The sequence below is a fragment of the Lycium barbarum genome, chromosome 2 (assembly GCF_019175385.1).
Source record: "Lycium barbarum isolate Lr01 chromosome 2, ASM1917538v2, whole genome shotgun sequence".
Classification (NCBI taxonomy): Eukaryota; Viridiplantae; Streptophyta; class Magnoliopsida; order Solanales; family Solanaceae; genus Lycium; species Lycium barbarum.
This window is the reverse complement of record NC_083338.1, coordinates 12,360,636-12,382,150: the sequence shown is the minus strand read 5'-3', so window position 1 is coordinate 12,382,150 and position 21,515 is coordinate 12,360,636. Positions and strand designations below refer to the sequence as shown.

The window sequence follows — 21,515 nt, the reverse complement described above, 5'->3', positions numbered from 1 at the left end:
TTGTCTCCCTATGCATTCTTGACGCCATGATTTCCCTTTTACAATTTGAATGTATGCATTCAGCTCTCATTTATGGTAGGAGTAATATGTAAAAAGGAACTACGTATTTGGCGTCTAAAATAAGTTAAATTTATTAAGAGTTCAGAGTAGTTCATTGAACCACATTATGTTCACGAATGTAAAAGCCAAATACTAAAAGTCACAATTCATATAATTAATAATAATAATGATGATGATGATGCATGTGCGGCCCCCTAAATTTGTCTCTTTTTTCCGTTTTGACACATCAACTAAGTGTTGTTCCTATTGAATCTTTGAACTTGACCTCAAGCGTGTCTATCAAATTCAATCTGACTTACATAACATATGTGGTGAGTTTCATTTTTTTTTACTCAAGTATGGTTGGTACAAGACCATACAAACCACAATAACTGAAATTAAAACTAAAAATAACTGGAAGTCAAAACATATTTTACAAAGAGAATCAATAATTCACATGAATACATCATCTTACAGGCAGAGCATTATCTTTATCAACATAGTCAAATTCCATACATATATTAGCTTAACTTTCAAGGATACATCATGTGAGATGCTACATAAGTCAGATTGTATTTGATAGACACACTTGATGTCAAGTTCAGAGATTCAATAGGAACAACACTTAGTGAGATGCCAAAACGAAAAAAAGGTGCAAGTTCAGGGGGCCGCATATGAATTAAGCCAAAAAAAAAGGTTTTGTTGTGTGTAAACGAACTAAAAAAACAGGAATTAAATACAGAAATTTTTTGTAACTATAAAGAAAAAATCTATCTCTAATCCTATTTAGGAACGGATTAGCAACAAACTATCAGAAAATTCAGTTAATTACGAACAATTTCGCAATGGATTAGAGATAAAATTTGTAGCTAATTTTATTTTCTTGCTGGATAGACTGGCTAATAAACATTAGTGTATATTGAGGCGGTTAAAAAATAACCTAGACCAACGATTGCTACCGAAATATGCAGCTTGTTAGCTTTAGTCGAGTACTAAAGACTTTTCCTGGAGCTGGAGAGTTTCCCTAGATTAATAGAAGAGTTTTTTTAAGCTCAAGGAATATTTTGCCATGCCAGTACCAATGATGATTTTACCTTCTGTTTTTTTATTTTTTATTTTATTTTTTTAGTTTAATTCTATCCGCCCTGGATTTCACCCTCCCCCGGTGGTGGGAGATTTAGCATACATAGACCCCTACCATGTATATAAATAAAGAAAATGCGAGTATAGTAGAGGGGTATTCCTCATTGGCGTCAGCATTGCATGAGCCTGACGTGGATATATACATATACTGTGATATATCTCAAGTTAAGTTCAAATGTGTATTTGATGAAGCATGGTAAGATGATTTATACTATCCTTAATCAGATAAGCTAAGTAACATGAACAAAATTACCCCCACTCACGATTTAGAAATAACCGTTGGTTGTTTTCCTTGAAATATGGCATTATTATTCACTATATGAACCTATAAGAAGTTTCAAATTAAGAAACGAAATGCAGATACTCAAAATAAGGGATTGAAATGTTGTGGATACAGTAATGTGTGGGCTGTTTTTCTATGAGGCTTTGCAAGTCCTTAAAAGACAAAATTAACATTTAGTCCTGCATCACGCTATATTACACGCGTCAAATAATTGGTTGCATTGATATCACATCACTTGATTCCAAATAAAGAATTTACTTTTACTATTATATACATGATTTTTTTTTGTCCATTTTATCCCTAACTAAAGTTTTAATTACCTTGCAAGTTATCATTCAATTTGGTAAATCTGAACAACTATATGGGTTTTCTTAAATGCTACAAATAGTGATGATGTGGAAAAGGTGATAATGACACCACAAAATATCTATTTATTCAATCAAATTCAAAATTAATTCAAAAGTTATTATCTTTCTTTTATGTGGAAATGATTATTAAATTTGTTTCAAATTATCTTTTTCCCTATGAAATTTACTAAGACAAGTGAAAACGTTACCGTGATGTTCCCTTCTACCTTAGTACATGCTTAATTATTAAATTAAAATTATTTTTTATATATAGCTAAAAATGTTTGAAAAAAATAATTCAAAAATGCATTTAAGTTCTCCGAATAATTATAATAATAAATAATTCGAAACGAGAGTGATTTTTTCACATTTTTGGATATTGGAATGTTTTACAAAAGATGAGATAATCAACGTTTTATATTATTTAGGACAACTGATTAGTTAGGCGTATACTAAAACTACATCGTTTAAGAAATTACAATATAGATTTCTTTACAAGATAAAATAAATTAAATTAAGAAAAATTTAAAAATAAATAATTCTTATCATGCTTTTTTAAGCACAAAAATTAAGAAAAACAAATAATTTATTAAGTTTCCAATTTCTTTCGTCCTTTCAAGATTTTTAATTATTAAATTTTAAATGCTATCCTTATAAGTTTATTTCATTGATGTTTATCATTCAATAATTTGTAGCATTAAATATTTTGATATTACTTGAATAACGTGATTATTTTTTCTTCCAAAAAATGGGTTAACCAATATTAGTTTAATTGAGAATAAAATAATTACATTAATCCAACATAAGTTAAAACTCAATTTGAATCATTAGAAACTTTAATCTTAAAAAATTTCCGTTAAATAAAAAGAGAAGAGCTTTGGTGCATGCATTTGTTTGGAAATAAAAAGAAAGTAAAGTTGTTTTCTACCTTACAAATATTTATATAAATATATAATAAGTGAAGCTTTTGGTCGTCCAAGGGCATTTTCGGTATTAAAAATATGTGTTAAATTTGACGTGTCGTTGATAGTGAACAGACCCACGTCACCCATTAGCTTCGTTATTGTTAGGAGTAATAATCTAGTAAGCAAATTTTGTTTTCTTCCATTTTCATTTAATTCTTGCTCTCTCTTTTGGTGCTTCTTCGGCTTCTTTACTTGCTACTTTTCTCCCGCTGGTGGGTTCTTCTTCATCTCTCCTTTCTTTTTATTCAATTTTTGTGTTTTAAATATATTGATTGTTGTTTATGTTTGTCTGTTTATCTCTCTTTCTGGTGAGTTGTAGTCCTCTTCCTCTTTTCTTTTTGCCTTGTTTTTATATAATTAGTATTCTAGAAACATTGAGAATTATTGAATTACCTTTACAACAGATATAATATTAAAAAACAAAATGAAAAGCTAGAATAACAAACAAACAAAAAAAGAAAAAAACACAAAAAGTTACAAATATAAACTTTAATGTCGTTTGGGCCAAGCTAATGCACTAGTCTATATAATACTACTAAATGATGGAAGCCCGTGCTATCACGGGCCCAATATAAAAAATAGTATCACATTTTTTTTAGACTGTCTAAAAAAGAATGATATATTTTTATGTTTAGAAATCATTTAACTTAAAATTTACCTTTTACCTTTAATGAAATGATTTAAATTTACGCAAATATCTATGACTTGTTTTAGATCACAAGTTTCAAAGATCTTTCCTCTCTTTTTTAAACTTCGTGCCTAGTCAAATTATGTCACATAAATTAGAATAGAGAGAGTACCTTTTAGTAATATAATTATGGAATTTTTATTACAGAAATTATTATAATTCAATTAATTGAAAATATCAATAAATTATTTTACTTAGTCCGCTTCTCCCATATATGACTTTCCTGGTTTGGTTCTCCAATTGAAAGATTTGAAATACACCTTCTCCTACCGAGTTTCATGCCATCATCTATTTCTACTCAACAACACTGAAAAGCGCTTTCATGTGTCAGCATCTGCTGTAGTCTTAAATTTTTAAGTATTGAGCAACTTCATCATTTTAAGAAAATATGTGTATACGTTTCTTGACCGTTTATATTTCGTCTTCTCGATGTTATTCCTCATTATTTGTGTGAGACGTAAATCTTTTGGTTTTATGACATTTTTAGCGGTTTTTGTGTTCAATTTAAATAGTTATTTCTTTGTCCTGAATTTCTCTTCTTTAAATTTTCTCTAAGCGTACCTTTATCATTTTCTGAACTTATTATCATTATTTAAATGTCCTATTTTTTTCTTCTTCACGTGGACCCCATCTTATTATTATTATTATTATTATTTTGCAATTGTCTCCTAATTCTTCACTTGGACCCCACCTTAATTTTTTTTATCTCTACTATTATGGAAGAGTGGGTCCCATCTTAGATTTGTTTTTTTTATTTCTAATATTATAGAAAATTGGGCCCCAACTTATTTATTTTTTTAAAAAATCTACTATTATAGAAGAGTGGGCCCCACCTTTTTTTAAAAAAAATTACTATTATAGAAGACCGTTTATATTTCGTCTTCTTGATGTTATTCCTCATTATTGGTGTGAGACGTATATGTTTAAACTTATACCCAAAGGTATAAGTTTTAAATCTTTTGGTTTTATAACTTCTTTAGCAGTTTTTGTGTTCAATTTAAATCGTTATTTCTTTTTTCCCGAACTTCTCTTCTTTACATTTTCTCTAAGCGTACCTTTACTATTTTCTGAACTTATTATCATTAGTTAAATATCCTATTTTTTTTCTATTGCAATTGTCTCCTACTTCTTCACGTGGACTCAACCTTAATTATTTTTTTTGCAATTGTCTCCTAATTCTTCACGCGGACCCCACCTTAATATTTTTAAATCTCTATTATTATAGAAGAGTGTGCTCCACCTTAAATTTGTTTTTTTTTCATTCCTACTATTATAGAAGATTTGGCCCTACCTTAATTTTTTTACTATTAAAGAAGAGTGGGACTTACCTTATTTTTTTTTCTTTTTAGAAATTGAGTGACTGACGACAATCCTATATAGAAACTCATGCTTCTGTATAGTTTTAGAAATTGAGTGACTGACATGTTTCTATATAGTTAAAATAAAAATATTTCAGTGTTGATTTTAGTAAGCCAGACCGCTTGAAGTCAACTACTCTACCCTAATCTGGATTAATTATAAGAATTCAGATGCAATGCACGAAAAGCGTCATCTTTGGCTAGCTAGGGACACTTCATGCCTTTTTTTTTTCCTTTATATTTTCACCGTTCAATTTTATAAGATAATATTTCTTTAAATATTATATTTTTATTATTCGAAAGTAATTTAATTTTAAACTTTCATTTTAACTTTAACATGTTTTATTGTCAAATAATATCTTTAAAACATGAGTTTAAGTAATATGTAATACATATCTGTCTAAATAATTTTTTTACTATAAGACCTTCTTAAAGATTTGTTGTAACAGATTACTTATTTCAAGATTTCAAATCTCATATTTTAAAGAGGTTTATCTGTACATATCCTTTAAATAACCAAATAATGTAAAAATTTATTTACACTGGCAATATATGAAACTTAAACTCTCTTAAAACATTAAAACATAAGTTTAAAAGTTTGTATTAATTTTTCTTAAACTTCTATCAAGGGGTGTACATGGACTGGGTTGGTTCGGATTTTTTAAACACCAAACCAAACCAATTGTGTCGGGTTTTTAAATTTATACACCAAACCAAACCAATAAAACCTCGGGTTTTCTCGGATTATTCGATTTTCTCGGATTTTTCGAATTTTTTTCCGGAATAGTCTTGATACAAAACATATAACTTTTACTTCAAATATTTCTTTAGTCCTAATAAGGTACAACTATATAATTAAGGTGTTTCTTAAAAAAATAACACAAAATGTGAGAAGAGTGATGACATTGTATTAAAATATTTAATAAAAGCTAATAAAATAGGTTAAAATAAATATTGCTAATTAACAAGCCATAAAGAAAATGACCATAATCTAAAAATACTAAGTCATGCTAAAATAAGTACGGCTAATGACAAAGAAAAAAAAAACTTAAGTTATGTATTTTCACTCTCTAAATCAATTATGCAAAACTAAAGAATAGATATATAACATTATTGTCATTCCTAGCAGTAAATTGAATTTATTTTGTTACATTAGTGTTGAGTTGGTTTTGGTTTGAACTTTATTTGAGTTACGAACATCCATAATAGAATATAAAACGTATTGACATTCAAAATTCTAAGTTCAAGCTTGAATAATATGATAATAGATAAAAAACTACAAAAAAATTATAAATTACATTACAAATAAATTAAAAATTGAATACATGTATTGTCGGGTTGGTTTGATTCGGTTTGACTTTTTTTAGTTAAAACCAAACCAAACCAATTATGGACGGTTTTTTTTTTTTTCAACACCAAACCACTATTCGGGTTTTTTTCTCGATTTGACTCGATTTATCAATTTGGTACGGTTTGTCGGTTTACTTTGTACACCCCTACTTCTATGTAGTTAAATTATTACTCCACATTAAATCAAAACGGTAAGTATTTCAGGACGCGTTGTACTATCTATTTTTAATTCATAACTCGGCATAAATTCTCCATTCCCTAGCGAATCTACCTAAAGAGAAGATAAAAATTCGACGATAAAAATGGTTCAAAGAGCTAAGAGGGCATTGGGATGCTGTTAGCCAAGAAGATACTCCCTCCGTCCGATAATAAGTGTCCCCTTAGTTAAAAACACGCATATTAAGAAACCAATAATGCAATGTGAAGTTTATTTAATCACCCCTATATGATAAAAATAAATTATATTTTCCTCTTGTTTAGAGCATGCACAAGTAGTTAACCTTTGACATTGAGAATCCAACAATACCAAGTTATTATGTGGCTTTTTAAATCATAATTTAGATGTTACTTTAATTTGTCAGTTTTGGCTAAGGGTAGAGTTGGAAAAAACGGGTCAATTTATGTCTTGGTTTCCAAAGTCCTAAGGTGACACTTATTATGAGACAATTTTTTTTTAGCTAAGATGACACTTATTATGAAACGGAGGGAGAGTGTGCGTGTATATATATGCATATACATATATAAACTTCTACTTTTCTTGGACTTCTCAACTTTTCCAGTTTAGTACTCCTTTCAATTATAGATCAAAGATAAGGTCTATTTACATATCAAAGTTAAACTCTCTGTAAGTTTGATTTCGTTAACCCTAATTTCAGTCATCATTTGTGTAAATGAGGTATGTATAAAAAAATAAAAATAAAACGGATACCGCAGATTAAATGAATGTTTCAAAACAAACTGAGCGTAAATTTTTTACAAATTAATTAGCTTGAAGTAGTATATAGTCAGGGGCGGAGCTACATGGTCCCAAGGGTGTTCAGGCGAACACCCTTCGCCGGAAATTACACTGTGTATAGATAAAATACTGTTGCATATCCTGACATATAGATATTTGAACACCCTTAACACAACTTGGAGAGTTAGTCAAGTGGTAAAGGGTGTGCAAAAAGTCTCGCGGGATGCAGGATCGATTCTCTACATTACCTTTTTTTAATTACTTTTTACATAAATAAATCTTAAAAGTCATTATTTAACTAAATATTGTGTCGTTTGATTTAAAAAATTTAGTGCACTCATTCATTGAAAAACAATTATTTACTTCTTCAAGTATGAACACCCTTAACAAAATTTCTGGCTCCGCCACTGTATATAGTTATAGATATGCCTGTTAACCGGTTTCAACCGGAACCGGACTGAGAACCGGTTAGGAAACCGGCCGGTTCCGGTTTCAAAACCGGAACCGCCTAACCGGTTCCGGTTTCAAAACCGGAACCGCCTAACCGGTTCCGGTTTACCGGTTTTAAAGTCCAAACCGGAACCGGTCCGGTTTGGATTGCTTAAAATATTTTTTTTTGTTTTTTGTATTATATATATATATTGTAGTATTTATTTGTATATTGTAGCTATATTTTCATATGTTATACAACTTTATAATTAAAGTTTAAATATTTACTGACTAACAGCCTAACAGCAAGTCAGCAATACAGAATAGTGCTTTTCGTATACATATATATGTATAACTTACATATACTTATATATATGTATAACTTAATATATATATATATATATATATATATATATATATATATATATATACTATATACTCTATATAACTTAATATATATACTATATATATGTATAACTTAATATATATACTATATATATATATATATAGGTATAACTTAATATATATATACTATATATACATATCTACTATATATACTATATATACTTAATATATATACTATATATATTTATATACTATATATACTTATATACTATATATACTTATATATGTGTATAACTTAATATATATACTATATATACTATATATACTTATATATATGTACTATATACTATATATACTATATATACTTATATACTATATATACTATTTTTTCTTTATATACTATATATACTATATATACTTATATACTATATATACTATTTTTTCTTTATATACTATATATACTTATATATGTTTAAGTATACTATATAACTTAATATACTTATAAGTATATTCTTAGTATATTTTAGGTATATTCATAACTTAATAAAAGTAAAAATATGAACACAAGTAAATAGAAGAAAGCTCAATGAGGCCATATATTTTATTCATTCTTGGATAACATTTATTTGCAAGTTGTATTTTTTTTTAACTTGCAAATAATACATGAGTTATACAAAAATAGTACAATAATAAAATCACCAATTTTGAACCATTTCGTTAATTTCCCCCACATCATATTCGTTCATGGAAATATCTTCAAAGTCTTCCATTTGGTCCGGTCCACTAGCTATCAAATCTTCAATTTCTTCCTCTTCGCCTTGCTCCGCTTCTGAGTTTTGGTTGCGTCGCTCCGATCTAATCCAATCTCGAATGCACACTAGTACTTGCAAGCTAAAGCCGGATAGTGAATGTCTATGGTCTCCAATTTGCTGTCTTCCTTGGCTAAATGCGCTCTCCGAAGCCACGGTTGATACTTGAACCGTAAGGATATCTCGAGCCATTCTTGAAAGTACCGGATAGCTTGTCTTGTACTTCTTCCACCATGCTAAGACGTCCACCTCATCCAGTTGGCTGATATCCACATTTGGCTGCATCACATAAAAGTTAAATTCATCAAAGTTTGCAGTAGAAGAAGAAGAAGTTGGCTGTGAATGTAAAACTTTTAAACCCGACAAGCCCTTTTTGCTACTCTGAGAAGTAGTAGGGCGTGGAGCAACAGGTGTAGCACGTTCTTCCAAACTAGAATAATGAGTAAAAACTCTTCTAAACTCATCATCAATAGCGAGATCGGCTTCAGCTAAAGATGGTTGAACTCCCTCTTCAATTTCTAAAAATGTATAAATTTGACTAACCAAATTTTTAGTATAAGACACTTTTAAACAAGGATTTAAAAGGGAACCCAATATAAATAAAGTTGAGATGGGAAAAAAATACTTCTTAAATTTGATTATCATTTCAAAAATAGCCACTTGATAATCGGGTTTATATTTATACTCTTGTAAAACTCTAGCTATTTCCGCTAAGTAGGCTAAAATTCTAGTTACCGTGGGATAAAATTGTCTAGAAAAAGCAAGAGTTGCATTATAAAAATTTCTAAGAGTTCAATACATTCTTTAACATCTTCCCAATGCCTAAAAGTTAACCAATCCTCACTATCAGTATTATATTTGTTGTGAACTTGTTGTATGGGAATCCTATACTCATATGCTTGTTGCAGCATAGTGTGTTTCATCATCATCATCTAAGTCTTCATTAAAAGTGTCGGTAAAATGTTGTTGCATTGCCTCATGACCTAAAAGTGGATTATTTCCACCAACATCAATACCTAAATTAGGTGTTTCTTCCACAAATGTTTCCTCATTAAGCGCACCCCTAACAGTACGACTACTACTACCGACACCACGTCTTAATCTCTTTGACATTATTAAATAGAATTAATTTAAATCACAATCAAATAAATCTCAAGAAAATAAATTACAACAAATTAAATTGCGTAAATTAAATTGCGAAAAATAAATTGCTAGAATTAAATTGCGAAAAATAAAGATAGAGTTGGAACGAAGGTACCAAATTGCCGGATTAATTTCCAACAAAGTGAAGGCAGCTAGAATTGCAAATCCACCAAAGCTACTTCGGATTATTGCAAAATCACCAACTCCACCAACAATATTATAATTGCAAAATTAATAATTGAAAGTTGAAACTATAATAAGACTTTGTGGCTAATTATTGCAAAGTAACAATAATTGAGAGATTGAGATTTGAGAGAAAGATGAAAAAGAGTGAATTGATGTGCATCAAAATGAAAATGAAAAAGGGTTTATATAGGGGTGGGGATGGGTTAAAGTGTTAAAAAAAAAAAATTTGGGGGCCAAAAATTAAAAAATTGACCGTTGCCAACGGTCCATTAAGCCCAACGACTCTTTCATTTTTTTTTTTTTTTAAATTTTTACCGGTTTAACCGATCCGGTTCCGATTTTACCGGTTCCGGTTTCCAAAATATTGGAACCGGACCGGTAAACCATTACACGGTTAACCGGAACCGGTTCTACCGGTTCCGGTTCCGGTTCCGATTTAACCGGTCCGGTTACCGGTTAAAACCGGTAAGGCCAAACCGGTTGCCACGTTTAGTATAGACAAAGACCATTCACCAACCAGTTCCATGTAAATCGTCCATAAATGTAAGAGTACTCTTCATCTTCATGTCTAAAATATTCATTAAACAAAGTAACAAGTTTTGCGTAAGTATGAGGATTTCTCTATTCTATGTTTTAAAAATTAAGTAGCACTTAGTATTCTACATTTTTTGCACTTGTCAACTTTTCCAGTTTAGTACTTCAATTATAGATCAAAGATAATGTTTATTTACACATAAAAGTCAACCCTTTTCTCTCTCTTTCTCTGCATATAAAAACTAAATTATCTACATTTAAAATATTACTATTACTCTACAGGATGATGCTTAACACTACTTTCCTTACCTCAACATGTCATATATATACAAAACTGCAATCACAAAAGAACAAAAACAAAACTAAGTCTACTTCAACTCCCCAACTAACTCACCTCTCAAAATTTCCTCTCTCCATCTCAGCTAAAAAATGTCGGTATCGGAGACGAGGAGGTCTCCGGTGACATTATCGGAGACGAGGTCTCCGTTGCCGCTGTTGTTCCGACGACATTCGAGTGGAGAAATAAGAAACTTAGCTTCACTTTCAAGCAGTTTGTTGCCAGCTTTTGGAACTGTGATGGGTGAAAATTCTGTTAGGCTTAAGAGATTTGTTATTGCTCCTTATGATCGTAGATACAGGTACGTAATCTCTCTATCCCAATTTATGTGAGGGGGTTAGAAGTAGGAGGCTCAACATTTAGTTTTGATTATAAATCCGAGTATAGATTTTTCAAATTTCGTAAAATAAAATTTACATACTTAAAACTACACGAACACTACTACAATTCGACATAGTTAATGATTCAAAATATTATAAAAAAGTTTGAGAAAATTATTATCAAAGATCAAACTGCTTGATCCTTGAAACGATTCAATTTGAACATCAAAAGGCGATTAATCAAGCCGCACAACAAAATCTTCCTACAAGCCTTACAAGGAGGTCTAGGAACTCTGAATAGTTATTTGGACAACGAGTAGGCCTTAGTGATCCAACCGTGCTGAGTGAAAGGGTCGTTGCTCAACGAATAAAATTTACACTAGGAATAATAGGCTGATCTTTCCAAGATCAAGTTGGCATCAAAGAAAAGGTTTGACACCTCAATGTCGGCTCTTCTTCATTCAGGGTAATAGTATGTTTCAAGGGTTGGGTTGTTCGTCCATTAAAGCGCTACATCGTATCATCAGAGTTAAGTTTAATCGCAAATAGGCCATGAAAGGAAAAAAAAAAAGTGGAAGAAGAAAAAAGGGGGGTTGTAGCAAGGGCCTTTAATTGAATCTCCTGTTCTAAAACATTATGCTTCCTCCGTTTCAATTTATATGAACCCATTTGACTGGGCACGACATTTAAGAAAGAGGGAAGACTTTTGAAACTTGTGGTTCAAAATAAGCCTTGAAAATTTGTATGGCTGTAAATGTGAATTTGTTTCCAAATTAGGAAAGAGGTCATTCATTTTGGCACGAACTAAAAAGGAAATAGGTTCAAACAAATTGAAACAGAGGGAGTACTTATTAATAGAGTGAAAAATAGGTTTTAGATTATAAATTCAAGTCACAGATGTAACACTTTTTAATTGTTTTATGTAAAATCTTGGCTTCACCGCGTAAGAAGGGGGTTGACACCATTTGAGTTTTGCATGTGGTAGTTAGAAGTCAGAACTAATCTGACGATTTAGGGACATGTTATAAGCCTAAATCTAAGGGCCTTTAATGAAGGCTAGCTGAGCAGTGTTTTGACTTTATGTTGATTAAAAACCATGTTCAACGGATCTCATGGAGTCTTTTGACACTTTATTGGTTCAGCAGACAAAACTTACTTCTTGTTCAAGTTTCCATTTTCAGAAGTAGAGAGATCATAATTATTATAGTCACTGGCGGATTCAGAATTTACGGGTCGTGGGTGCTTAAATAATTTTAGTATAAATATCATAGTTATAATGGGAGGATGCTCATGGCCATTTTATATAGACCTTTTAAGTATAATCTAAGTATACACATGGAGAGTTAGCCAAACAATGGGTGCTGAAGCACCCATAACCCCAAACGTAGGTCCACCACTCATTCTAGTCCATATATTTCAATTTATGAAATCTTACTTTTGTTTTTAATACTCGCTCCGTTCATGTTTACTAATCCATGTTTGACTTGACACGCTCCTTAAAAATTAATACAATAAAATGGTAAGTTTACTAATCACTCCTAATTATTCTATATTGGGAAATGAATTGAAATAATTAAGGGTAAAGTAGATAAAAATGGTAAACTATATCTTGATTTTTCAATCTGAATATACTTTAAGCATAGTGGACAATTAAAACTAGACTTTAGTGGGGGGGGGGGGGGGGGTGTTTATGTTTTAAAAATAATATTATTTTCTATATTTAGTAATTCTTTAATTTTAACATTAATATCTTTTATACTTTCTTGATACGCTAAACAATCAAACTAAAACACATAAAATAAAAACTTAGTTAGCGTAATTCAAAAGTTTTTTCTTTTTCTTTTCGTATACACCGGCAGTGTCACCATTATATGTTGCTATTTTTTCAAGATTGTAAATTTCATTTTTTTTTTTGAAAGATTACTTGTAATATTAAATAATCTGAATATGAAAGAAATTATACTATATATACATATATAAAATTAAACTCTTACTCTATTTATTTTTTCCTTGTAAAGGGGAGGGGGAACACGCTCCTTACTGATCGAAGGGTCCGCTGTAAGACTGTCGGTACATTTACTTCCAGAATAAATTAAGTTATATAGAGGGAGCTTAAAAAGATTAAGGGCCTATTTGGAAAGCCACCTGTTAATTGGAATTGGTGTAATTACTAGGGTAGTAATTACACAGTAGTATAATTACAACGATCTGTTTGTTTGTCATAACGTAATTACAGTGTAATTACAAGCGCACTGCTTGGTTGCACAAGTGTAATTACACAGTTAGTTTAATTTTAAAATAAAATTTAATTATAAAAAATTTAAAATTAATATTTAAAAAATATTTACCTTTCTAAATGATATTAAATTATTTATTTAATAACACATTGTTTCTTGAAAATATATTAATGAATAATCATATATTTGTAACTAATATTGCAAAAATAATTGATATATATTTTTCAAATTCATAATATTTAATTTTAATTAATTATAAAACATAAAAGAAGATTTTTTTTTGTTTTTGTGAGAACATCATGGATTGAGTGTTTGACAAAAAAATAATATTTATAAATATAATGCCATAACATTATTCAAATGTTTGACACAAAAAATCCATCAAATGTAAGTGAAAAATAAACAACATGCAATGTGGAAGCAAATAACTTAAAATTGAAAATATAACCTAAATTCAAAATCTAAAAGAAAAATTTAACATAATACTCTTATGTCAAATTCCAAGATTACTTAAGTAAGTTTCAATGTAACTTAAGTAAATAATTCAAAAGAAAGGGAAAATATAAGTCTATAACCTCATTCACAACAAAATTCTACTTTAATAACGTTACTTTTTATATACCAAGTTTGTTAATGATTCTTTTTTTCCTAATATTAAGAGGTGTAGTTTCAAAAATTAGAATAATATATGCTAAATGAATAAAATAAAAAAAAACGAACAATTACATGAAACCACAAGAAGTAAAGGTTGGGAATGAGAAGAAAGAAAATGAAAAATAAATAATATAAAAAGAAAAATATATTTTAAAAAATAAAAATAATTAAAAGTAAAAATAAAAATAAATTATAATAATAGAAATAAAAAATACATTTTAAAAAATAAAAAAGAATTTAAAAGTAAAAATCAAAAGAAATTAAACTAAACAAAAAAAACAAACTAAAAAGTAACCCTGTAATTACGGGATGTAATTACACGTAATTCTCAACCCCCCCCCCCCCCCCCCCCCCTCCCCGGAGAATTGAAGAGTGTAATCACACCATCTCAGTTACACCCAATTCTCACCTAACTGTGTAATTACTTGGTCAAACAAATAGGTCAAACTGTGTAATCAGGGACGGAGCTAGCCCTTCGCGTGTGCGTTCGGCCGAACCCAGTAGCTTTTGTCCGAACCATATATTTGTATTAAATTTTTTGTCAAATATGTACAAATTATTAATTAAGAATCCAGTAACTTTAAAGAATTAGAACCCCGAACCCACAAGTTTCGAATCCTCGCTCCGCCTCTGTGTGTAATTACATCCAATTACACTCAATTCCAATTACCTAGGTGGCTTTCCAAACAGGCCCTAAGGAAGTTTTGATCAGCTATTAACAGGGACAAAAGAAATGGTTAGTAGATTTTTTTTTTTTTTTTTTTGTTGCTAAAACGAACGACTTTTCATAAAATAAAATGCAGGAAAGTAAATTGTCTGTACAGAACTGAGATTGATCTAAACGATTCTATCTCTAAAATATCATTGTTTAAATACGGGGTTCAAACAAGAGACGAGATTTCTGGAATATCAGAAGCGAGGGTTCAAATCTAAGTTGAGGCTGAATGCCACTTTTGTAACACTGTATTCATCTTTTTTCTTTCTTTTTGATGTTGACCTTTTGGTGATCATTTTTTTTTAGTTTATTTGTTATTACTTTTTCTATTTCTTGTATATAATTCATTTCTTCTTTCTTTCAATGTTGAACTTTTGCTGATAATTTTTTTCAGTTTATTTGTTTACTTTTTCTATTTCTTGTATATAATTCATTAGGACAAAAAACTTTGGCTTCCAGAAAACTTTAAAGCGTAAGTATTTGTAACGGTCATCAATGATATTATTATTTATCATTGAAAATATGAAAAGTCGTCAATTCTTAGTGACTAGAAGTCTTTTTTGTTTTTAGTAATAATATTAACCATAGTTTTCAATGACTTGTGACTAGTGTTTTCACGTCCAAATATATGTGAATTTATATTGAAAAAGTGAGCATCCACGGCCTCAAAATCCAAGGTCGGACGGGGAGAATATTAATGATACAGTGACATTCATGAACTAGATATTTTTCATTACTTTTTTTTTTTAACCTATATATGGCAAAATGTAGATTGTGGCAAACATTTCTGGTGATACTTGTGGTGTACTCAGCATGGGCATCTCCTTTTGAGCTTGCATTCAACAAAGCATCGACTGGAGCACTCTTGCCTGTTGATTTATTGGTCGACGCCTTCTTTGCTATTGACATTATTCTCACTTTCTTCGTTGCATACTTGGACAAATCTACTTACTTGCTTGTTGAAGAACACAAGAAAATTGCTTTCAGGTATCCTCTATATATATCTATCTTCATTTGGTTCCAATACCTGAAAATCTTCTCTTATTTTTTACACGCATGTTAATCAGTAAATGGTTTTTACGCCTCAATAGGATTAGTAAGGTAAGGTCTAGCCTCGTTGTTTGTACTTTTTCCTTTGAGTTTCTCTTTCATTATATAAATAAAAAACTAGCCCTAGACACTTCCCCTAGTGGAGTTATTTATCTAAAAAAAAATAAAAAATACCTGAAAAGTTTTTAACATGACAATGTGTAAGTAGGTTTTCCCTCTCTTACATCAATAGAGTCTGAGATCAGAGAATACTGGATAGTTTGTGATTAGGTTTGACAGTCTTCATGTATCGGCTAGCTCAACTAGGTAATATGATTTTTTTTGTATCAAAGGCACTTCAATTCTTGATAGTTGCGAAGTTAATTATCTATGAAGGAACATTTCACACACACAAAAAAAAAAAAAAAAAAAAAAAAAAAAAAGTGCTCGCATTTTATTTTTATAAGTTTTAGTGATAATTTTCTATGTAATTGCGGAATTAACTGTTCTATAACAGAGAATTAAAGAGAAATGAAGAACAGTTTAACCTAATCTAACATTTTGATTGAGAGAAGAAGAGGGAAGAAGCTTCGTCTTTTTATTTCTTAAACTGAATGCAAATTACATGACAGTGTATATTTATACAGCTGTTAATCGACTCCATCTGTCAACTCTCTAGCAGTCATTTGACTAGCACATGACTGTAACTAATTGCTTAACAACCAGCTTAATAATACTCTAACTTCCATTACTTTCCCTCAAGCTGGAGAGTGGTACACATCTAACACTCCCAGCTTGGATAATAGTTGATGATGCTGACCTGCTCCAATCATTTAGTCAGGACATCTGCCAACTGCAAAGTAGTGTTAAGATATTATGGTTTGATCAAGCCTGACTTCGCTGTTTCTCTGATAAAATGGCAGTCGATTTCTATATGCTTTGTTGTCTCATGGAACATGGGATTACTAGAAATTTGGATGGCTGTCTTGCTGTCACAAAACAAGCTAACGAGCCTCTCAACATGAACATCAAGGTCCTGTAACAAACTAGTAATCCAAATCAACTCTGCTACAGTTGCTGTCATGCTTCTACTCAGCTTCTGCTGAGCTTCTACTAATAGTTGGTTGCTTCTTTGACTTCCAAGATATGAGTTACTCTCCTAGTTTGATAACATAACCAGTAACAGACCTTCTGGTGTTTGGGCATGCAACCCAATCAGAGTCAAAATAACCTGTTAACTGACAAACATTACCTCTTTTAAGCATAATTCCCTTTCCTGGTGACTTTTTTTTTTTACATATTTAACTATCCTTAAAGCAGTCTCCTAATGTGACACCTTAGGATGCTGCATGAATTGAATCAGCAGCTGCACCCCAAAGCATATATCAAGCCTGGTGATAGTAAAATAGAGTAACTTGCCCGCAAGTTTCTGGTAACTTGTGACATCTTCTAACTCAGCATCTACTTTCTCCCCAACTAGCTTAGCATCTTCTATATCTTCCCTTGTTTGATCTGCTGATCATGCTCTGGTGTGGTAAGCTTGAGATTGATTTCTAGAGGTATGCTAACAGACTTGGCTCCACTAAGTCCAACCTCAGATATCAACTGTAAAACATAGTTTCTCTGATTCAAAAGAATACCTTCTTTGGATTTTAATACTTAATTACCTGGAAAATATCTAAGATAACCCAAATCCTTCATCTTAAAGTGCTGATTTAGAGTCCCTTTAGCCTCATCAATCAGGTACATGTTGTTGCCAGTAATTAATAGATCATCCACATAGACTAAGATAAGCACCAAGACATCCTTGTGCTTCTTTGTGAATAAGAAACTATCATGCATGTTCTGACAGTATCCAGTATTAAGCAAAGCATAGGTGAGCTTAATATTCCACTGTCTTAATGCTTGTTTAAGTCCATAAAGTGATTTAAGCAACTTGCAAACTTTATACTCCCCCTATCTGTTAAAACCTTGAGGCAACTACATAAACACCTCTTCAAAGATATCACCTTGTAAAAAGGAATTGTTAACATCCATTTGAAACAAGTTTCAACCTTGAGAATCTGCTACACTGATACAAGTCCTCACAGTTAGCATTTTGGAAACTGGAGAAAATGTTTCATTGCAGTCCAACCTTTCCTTCTGGCTGTAGCTCTTAGCTACCAGCCTAGCTTTGAATCTTTCTACTTCACCTGAAGCCTTGTATTTTATTTTGTATACCCACTTTGAACCAATTGGTTTCTTTCCAGCAGGTAAATCTACCACCTCCCATGTATGATTTTCTTCCAAGCCTTGAATCTCCTTTTGCATTGCTTCTATCCACTGAGGATCCTGTGCTGCCTCTTTGTAGGATTAGGGCTCAAGCAAGGTTGAGAATGAACTCACATAGGCTTGATATTTATTAGATAAATGAGCATAGGAAATATGGTCTGTAACGGAGTATAAACTGGACTTTGTAGGAATTATATAGTCTTTGGTCCATATGGGAGGTGTAGCAGTTCTGCCAGTCTTTCTAGTTGGAACATGAAGAACAACATGGTTAAATCTGGTGTAGGAACGACATGTTGTGGCTGATCATCAGGTAAGACTGAATCATCAATCTCAATATCCAATAGTACATCAATAGGTGGTTCAGTTGTAACTGGTGCAGGTACATTTTCTGTACAAGAAATGCTTGAAAAAGTTTGAGTAGGAATGGTTATGTGATGAGGAGGAGGTGATAAAATAGGTGTGTTTGTGATATTTACAACATGGTCTTTAAAAAGGAATAAGTGTTCCTTCAAGGTCACATCTCTGCATACAAAGAAAGTTTTATTCTCCAGACCATACAATTTATAACCCTTTTGAGTTTTTGAAAAACCAATTAATACAGCAGCCTTGGCTCTAGCAGCAAGTTTATCACCTTTAGGAAAGACACTAGCAAAACTTAAACAACCAAACACCCTCAAATGATCCAGTTTAGGGCACTTCCCATATAACAATTCATATGGTGATTTACCCTGTAGAACAGGACTAAGAACTCTATTTATCAAGTAATTAAACTGCAGTCGTAATGCACTCTCCCCAAAATCTAGTTGGAATATTAGACTATAGTTTAAGTGCTCTAGCCATTTCTAGGATATTTCTATGCTTCCTTTCCACCACCCCATTTTGTTATGGGGTGTATGGACAGCTGCTTTGGTGAATTATGTCAAAGTTATTCAAAAGTTCAGTACCACTGTCAGATCTCAGAATTTTTATTGATGATTCAAACTGATTACAACCCATTGTGATAAAATTCTTCAGTACTACTACTACCTTCACTTTAGACTGCAAGAAATTCACCCAAGTATGTCTACTAAAATCATCAACTACAATCACAAAATAATACTTTCTATCATGTGTGAGATGCTTAATTATGAGGTCCCCATACATCTAAATGTTCTAGTTGATTTGATACTACTAGTTGGAAAGAGTAACCTGCATTGTTTTGCCAAAGAGCATATCAAACATTCATGCTTGGGTGTCCTGATCCACTTTATTCTTCAAGTTAGGAATGTGCTACTTAACTCCCATTGAGGTGTGTCCTAGTCTCATATGCCAAATTTGTTGATTCTCCTTATTCTTTAGTACTGCTCCAGCTCTTGGTGTAATTTATTTATTTAAGATATAAAGCCCTTAAGACTCTTTACCAATCCCAATCACCTTCCCAGTAAAGAGTTCCTGCAACACATATAAATCAGGATAGAAAATAACTGTACATTTAAGCTCCTTTGGCAACTTTGACACTGAAAGTAAGTTGAACTTGAAATCTGGCACATGTAGGACATTTTTCAGAGAAAATCTTCCTAAAATTTATGCAATTCCTGTATTTGCTATCTGAGTTTTGTTACCTGTTGGAATCTGGACCTTGTTATACTTTTCATCATTCACTGAACTAATATCACTCAAAGGCTCCTTACAATGTGTTATGTGATATGATGCACCAGAGTCAATGATCCATTTTAAATCTTGTCTACTACTGTGCAATGAAGTAGTCATATCTGCCATGTTGAACTTACACTTCTTTGATAAGTCTATGTTCACCATTTCCACCATCTGGTTATACTGATCTTCTGAGAAGTGTCCTCCTCTATAAAACTATTTTCCTGAGCTACTTCCTATCTTCCATGTTGAGTTGTTAGCATGTAGTTTGACTGGTGGGCTTAGATCTTCCATATTGTGCTGGTCTATTGGCATTATAACCTCTTTCATTTTGATTCTGCACAAAGGCCTTTGACTTTCCAGTTTGAGGCTTCTTCTTATGCTGAATATCTGTTGATCTCTTGCTTTGAAAATCTCGTGGATAGTCTACTAACCTGTAGCAATCACCCTGAGAATGTCCCTTAAAACCACAATGTTCACACACTAACCCTTGATAGTTACCTTGTGCTGATTGATACTTTTGAAAGCCTTGATAACTTCCTTATGTTGGCTGATACTTATGAAAGCCTTGATTCCTTCTAGCTAACATTGTTAGTGGTTCCATTCCTGTATCTGTTACTCTTAATTTCCTCTGACTTTCTTCTTGTATGACAATTGACGGACCCATTTTATTAGCAGGATTTATCACTATTTTAGTGACTTTAGCGGGTTGGCCAGTTACTAGAGATTCTCGATTATTCAATTTTCTCATGTTACCAATGAACAATGGTCAAATTGGATCATTTTCATCTCAAGACCTTTTACTTTTTTTCATCATGTGGGAGTTCAAATCAATTCCTTTTTATCTATTTCTAGCCATGTAGGGAGGAAAGAAACGTCTGTACTCAACTACAAAATTTATTTTGACACAGTGGGAGGTTTTGTTTTTCTCCTAATGGGAGTTTCCGATGTTGCTTTATATGGTTCTAATGAACCAACATTAACTTTTAAAACATTAGTTAATCAGTCATATCCTGTGGTTTTAGAAATAATCTTCTATATTGGATTTTTTTTTGCTTTTGCTGTCAAATCGCCCATTATCCCTCTACATACATGGCTATCAAATACCCATGGAGAAGCACACTGCAGTACTTGTATACTTCTAGACGGAATCTTATTAAAAATTGGAGTGTATTGATTAATTCGAATCAATATGGAATTATTACCTCACACCCATTTTATATTTTCTCCTTGATTGATGATAATAGGTACAATACAAATAATCTATGCAGCTTCAACATCTCTTGGCCAACATTCATTCACATTAGGTGCAAGTGATCTAAGGAAAATAACGCTCCTTACTTGTCCATAACTCTCATTCAATCCTACCAGAAATTGCAACATTCTCAAGTTTCTCATGTATTCTATGAATGGTTTAGACTCTTCGCAGTCACATCCAGGTGGAATCATCACATCCAGTTCATCCCACAATTCTAATGATAAGTGATAACTGCATATGTTCCTTGTGTAAGAGAACCTATTTCTTTCCACAAATGAAAGATTCTAGTCAAATTTGATTTATCAAACCTCTCCTTAGAATCATTCCAAATTCTCTTAGAATTAGATGCATAAACAATACTAGTCATCCACAAAACCTAATTTATTTTTTACTAACAATGCTAATCGCATAGATCTACTCCACAATCCATAATTCTCTGGACCTGTGAGTTTTATTGGAATTAAAGCAATACCTAGTATATTTGAGTT

The 21,515-nt window shown here is 31.5% G+C and overlaps 1 protein-coding gene across 1 annotated transcript in view; it reads left to right on the top strand.

Moving 5' to 3' along the window:
* The first annotated feature begins 10,925 nt into the window (after positions 1-10,925).
* Positions 10,926-21,515, top strand: part of LOC132626191 (potassium channel KAT3-like) — a 30,151-nt gene continuing 19,561 nt past the window's right edge. The window contains exons 1-2 of the mRNA XM_060340971.1: positions 10,926-11,212; positions 15,609-15,824. Coding sequence (XP_060196954.1) covers positions 11,004-11,212; positions 15,609-15,824 — 425 coding nt within the window. The 5' untranslated portion in view covers positions 10,926-11,003. The remainder of the gene's footprint in view (positions 11,213-15,608; positions 15,825-21,515) is intronic.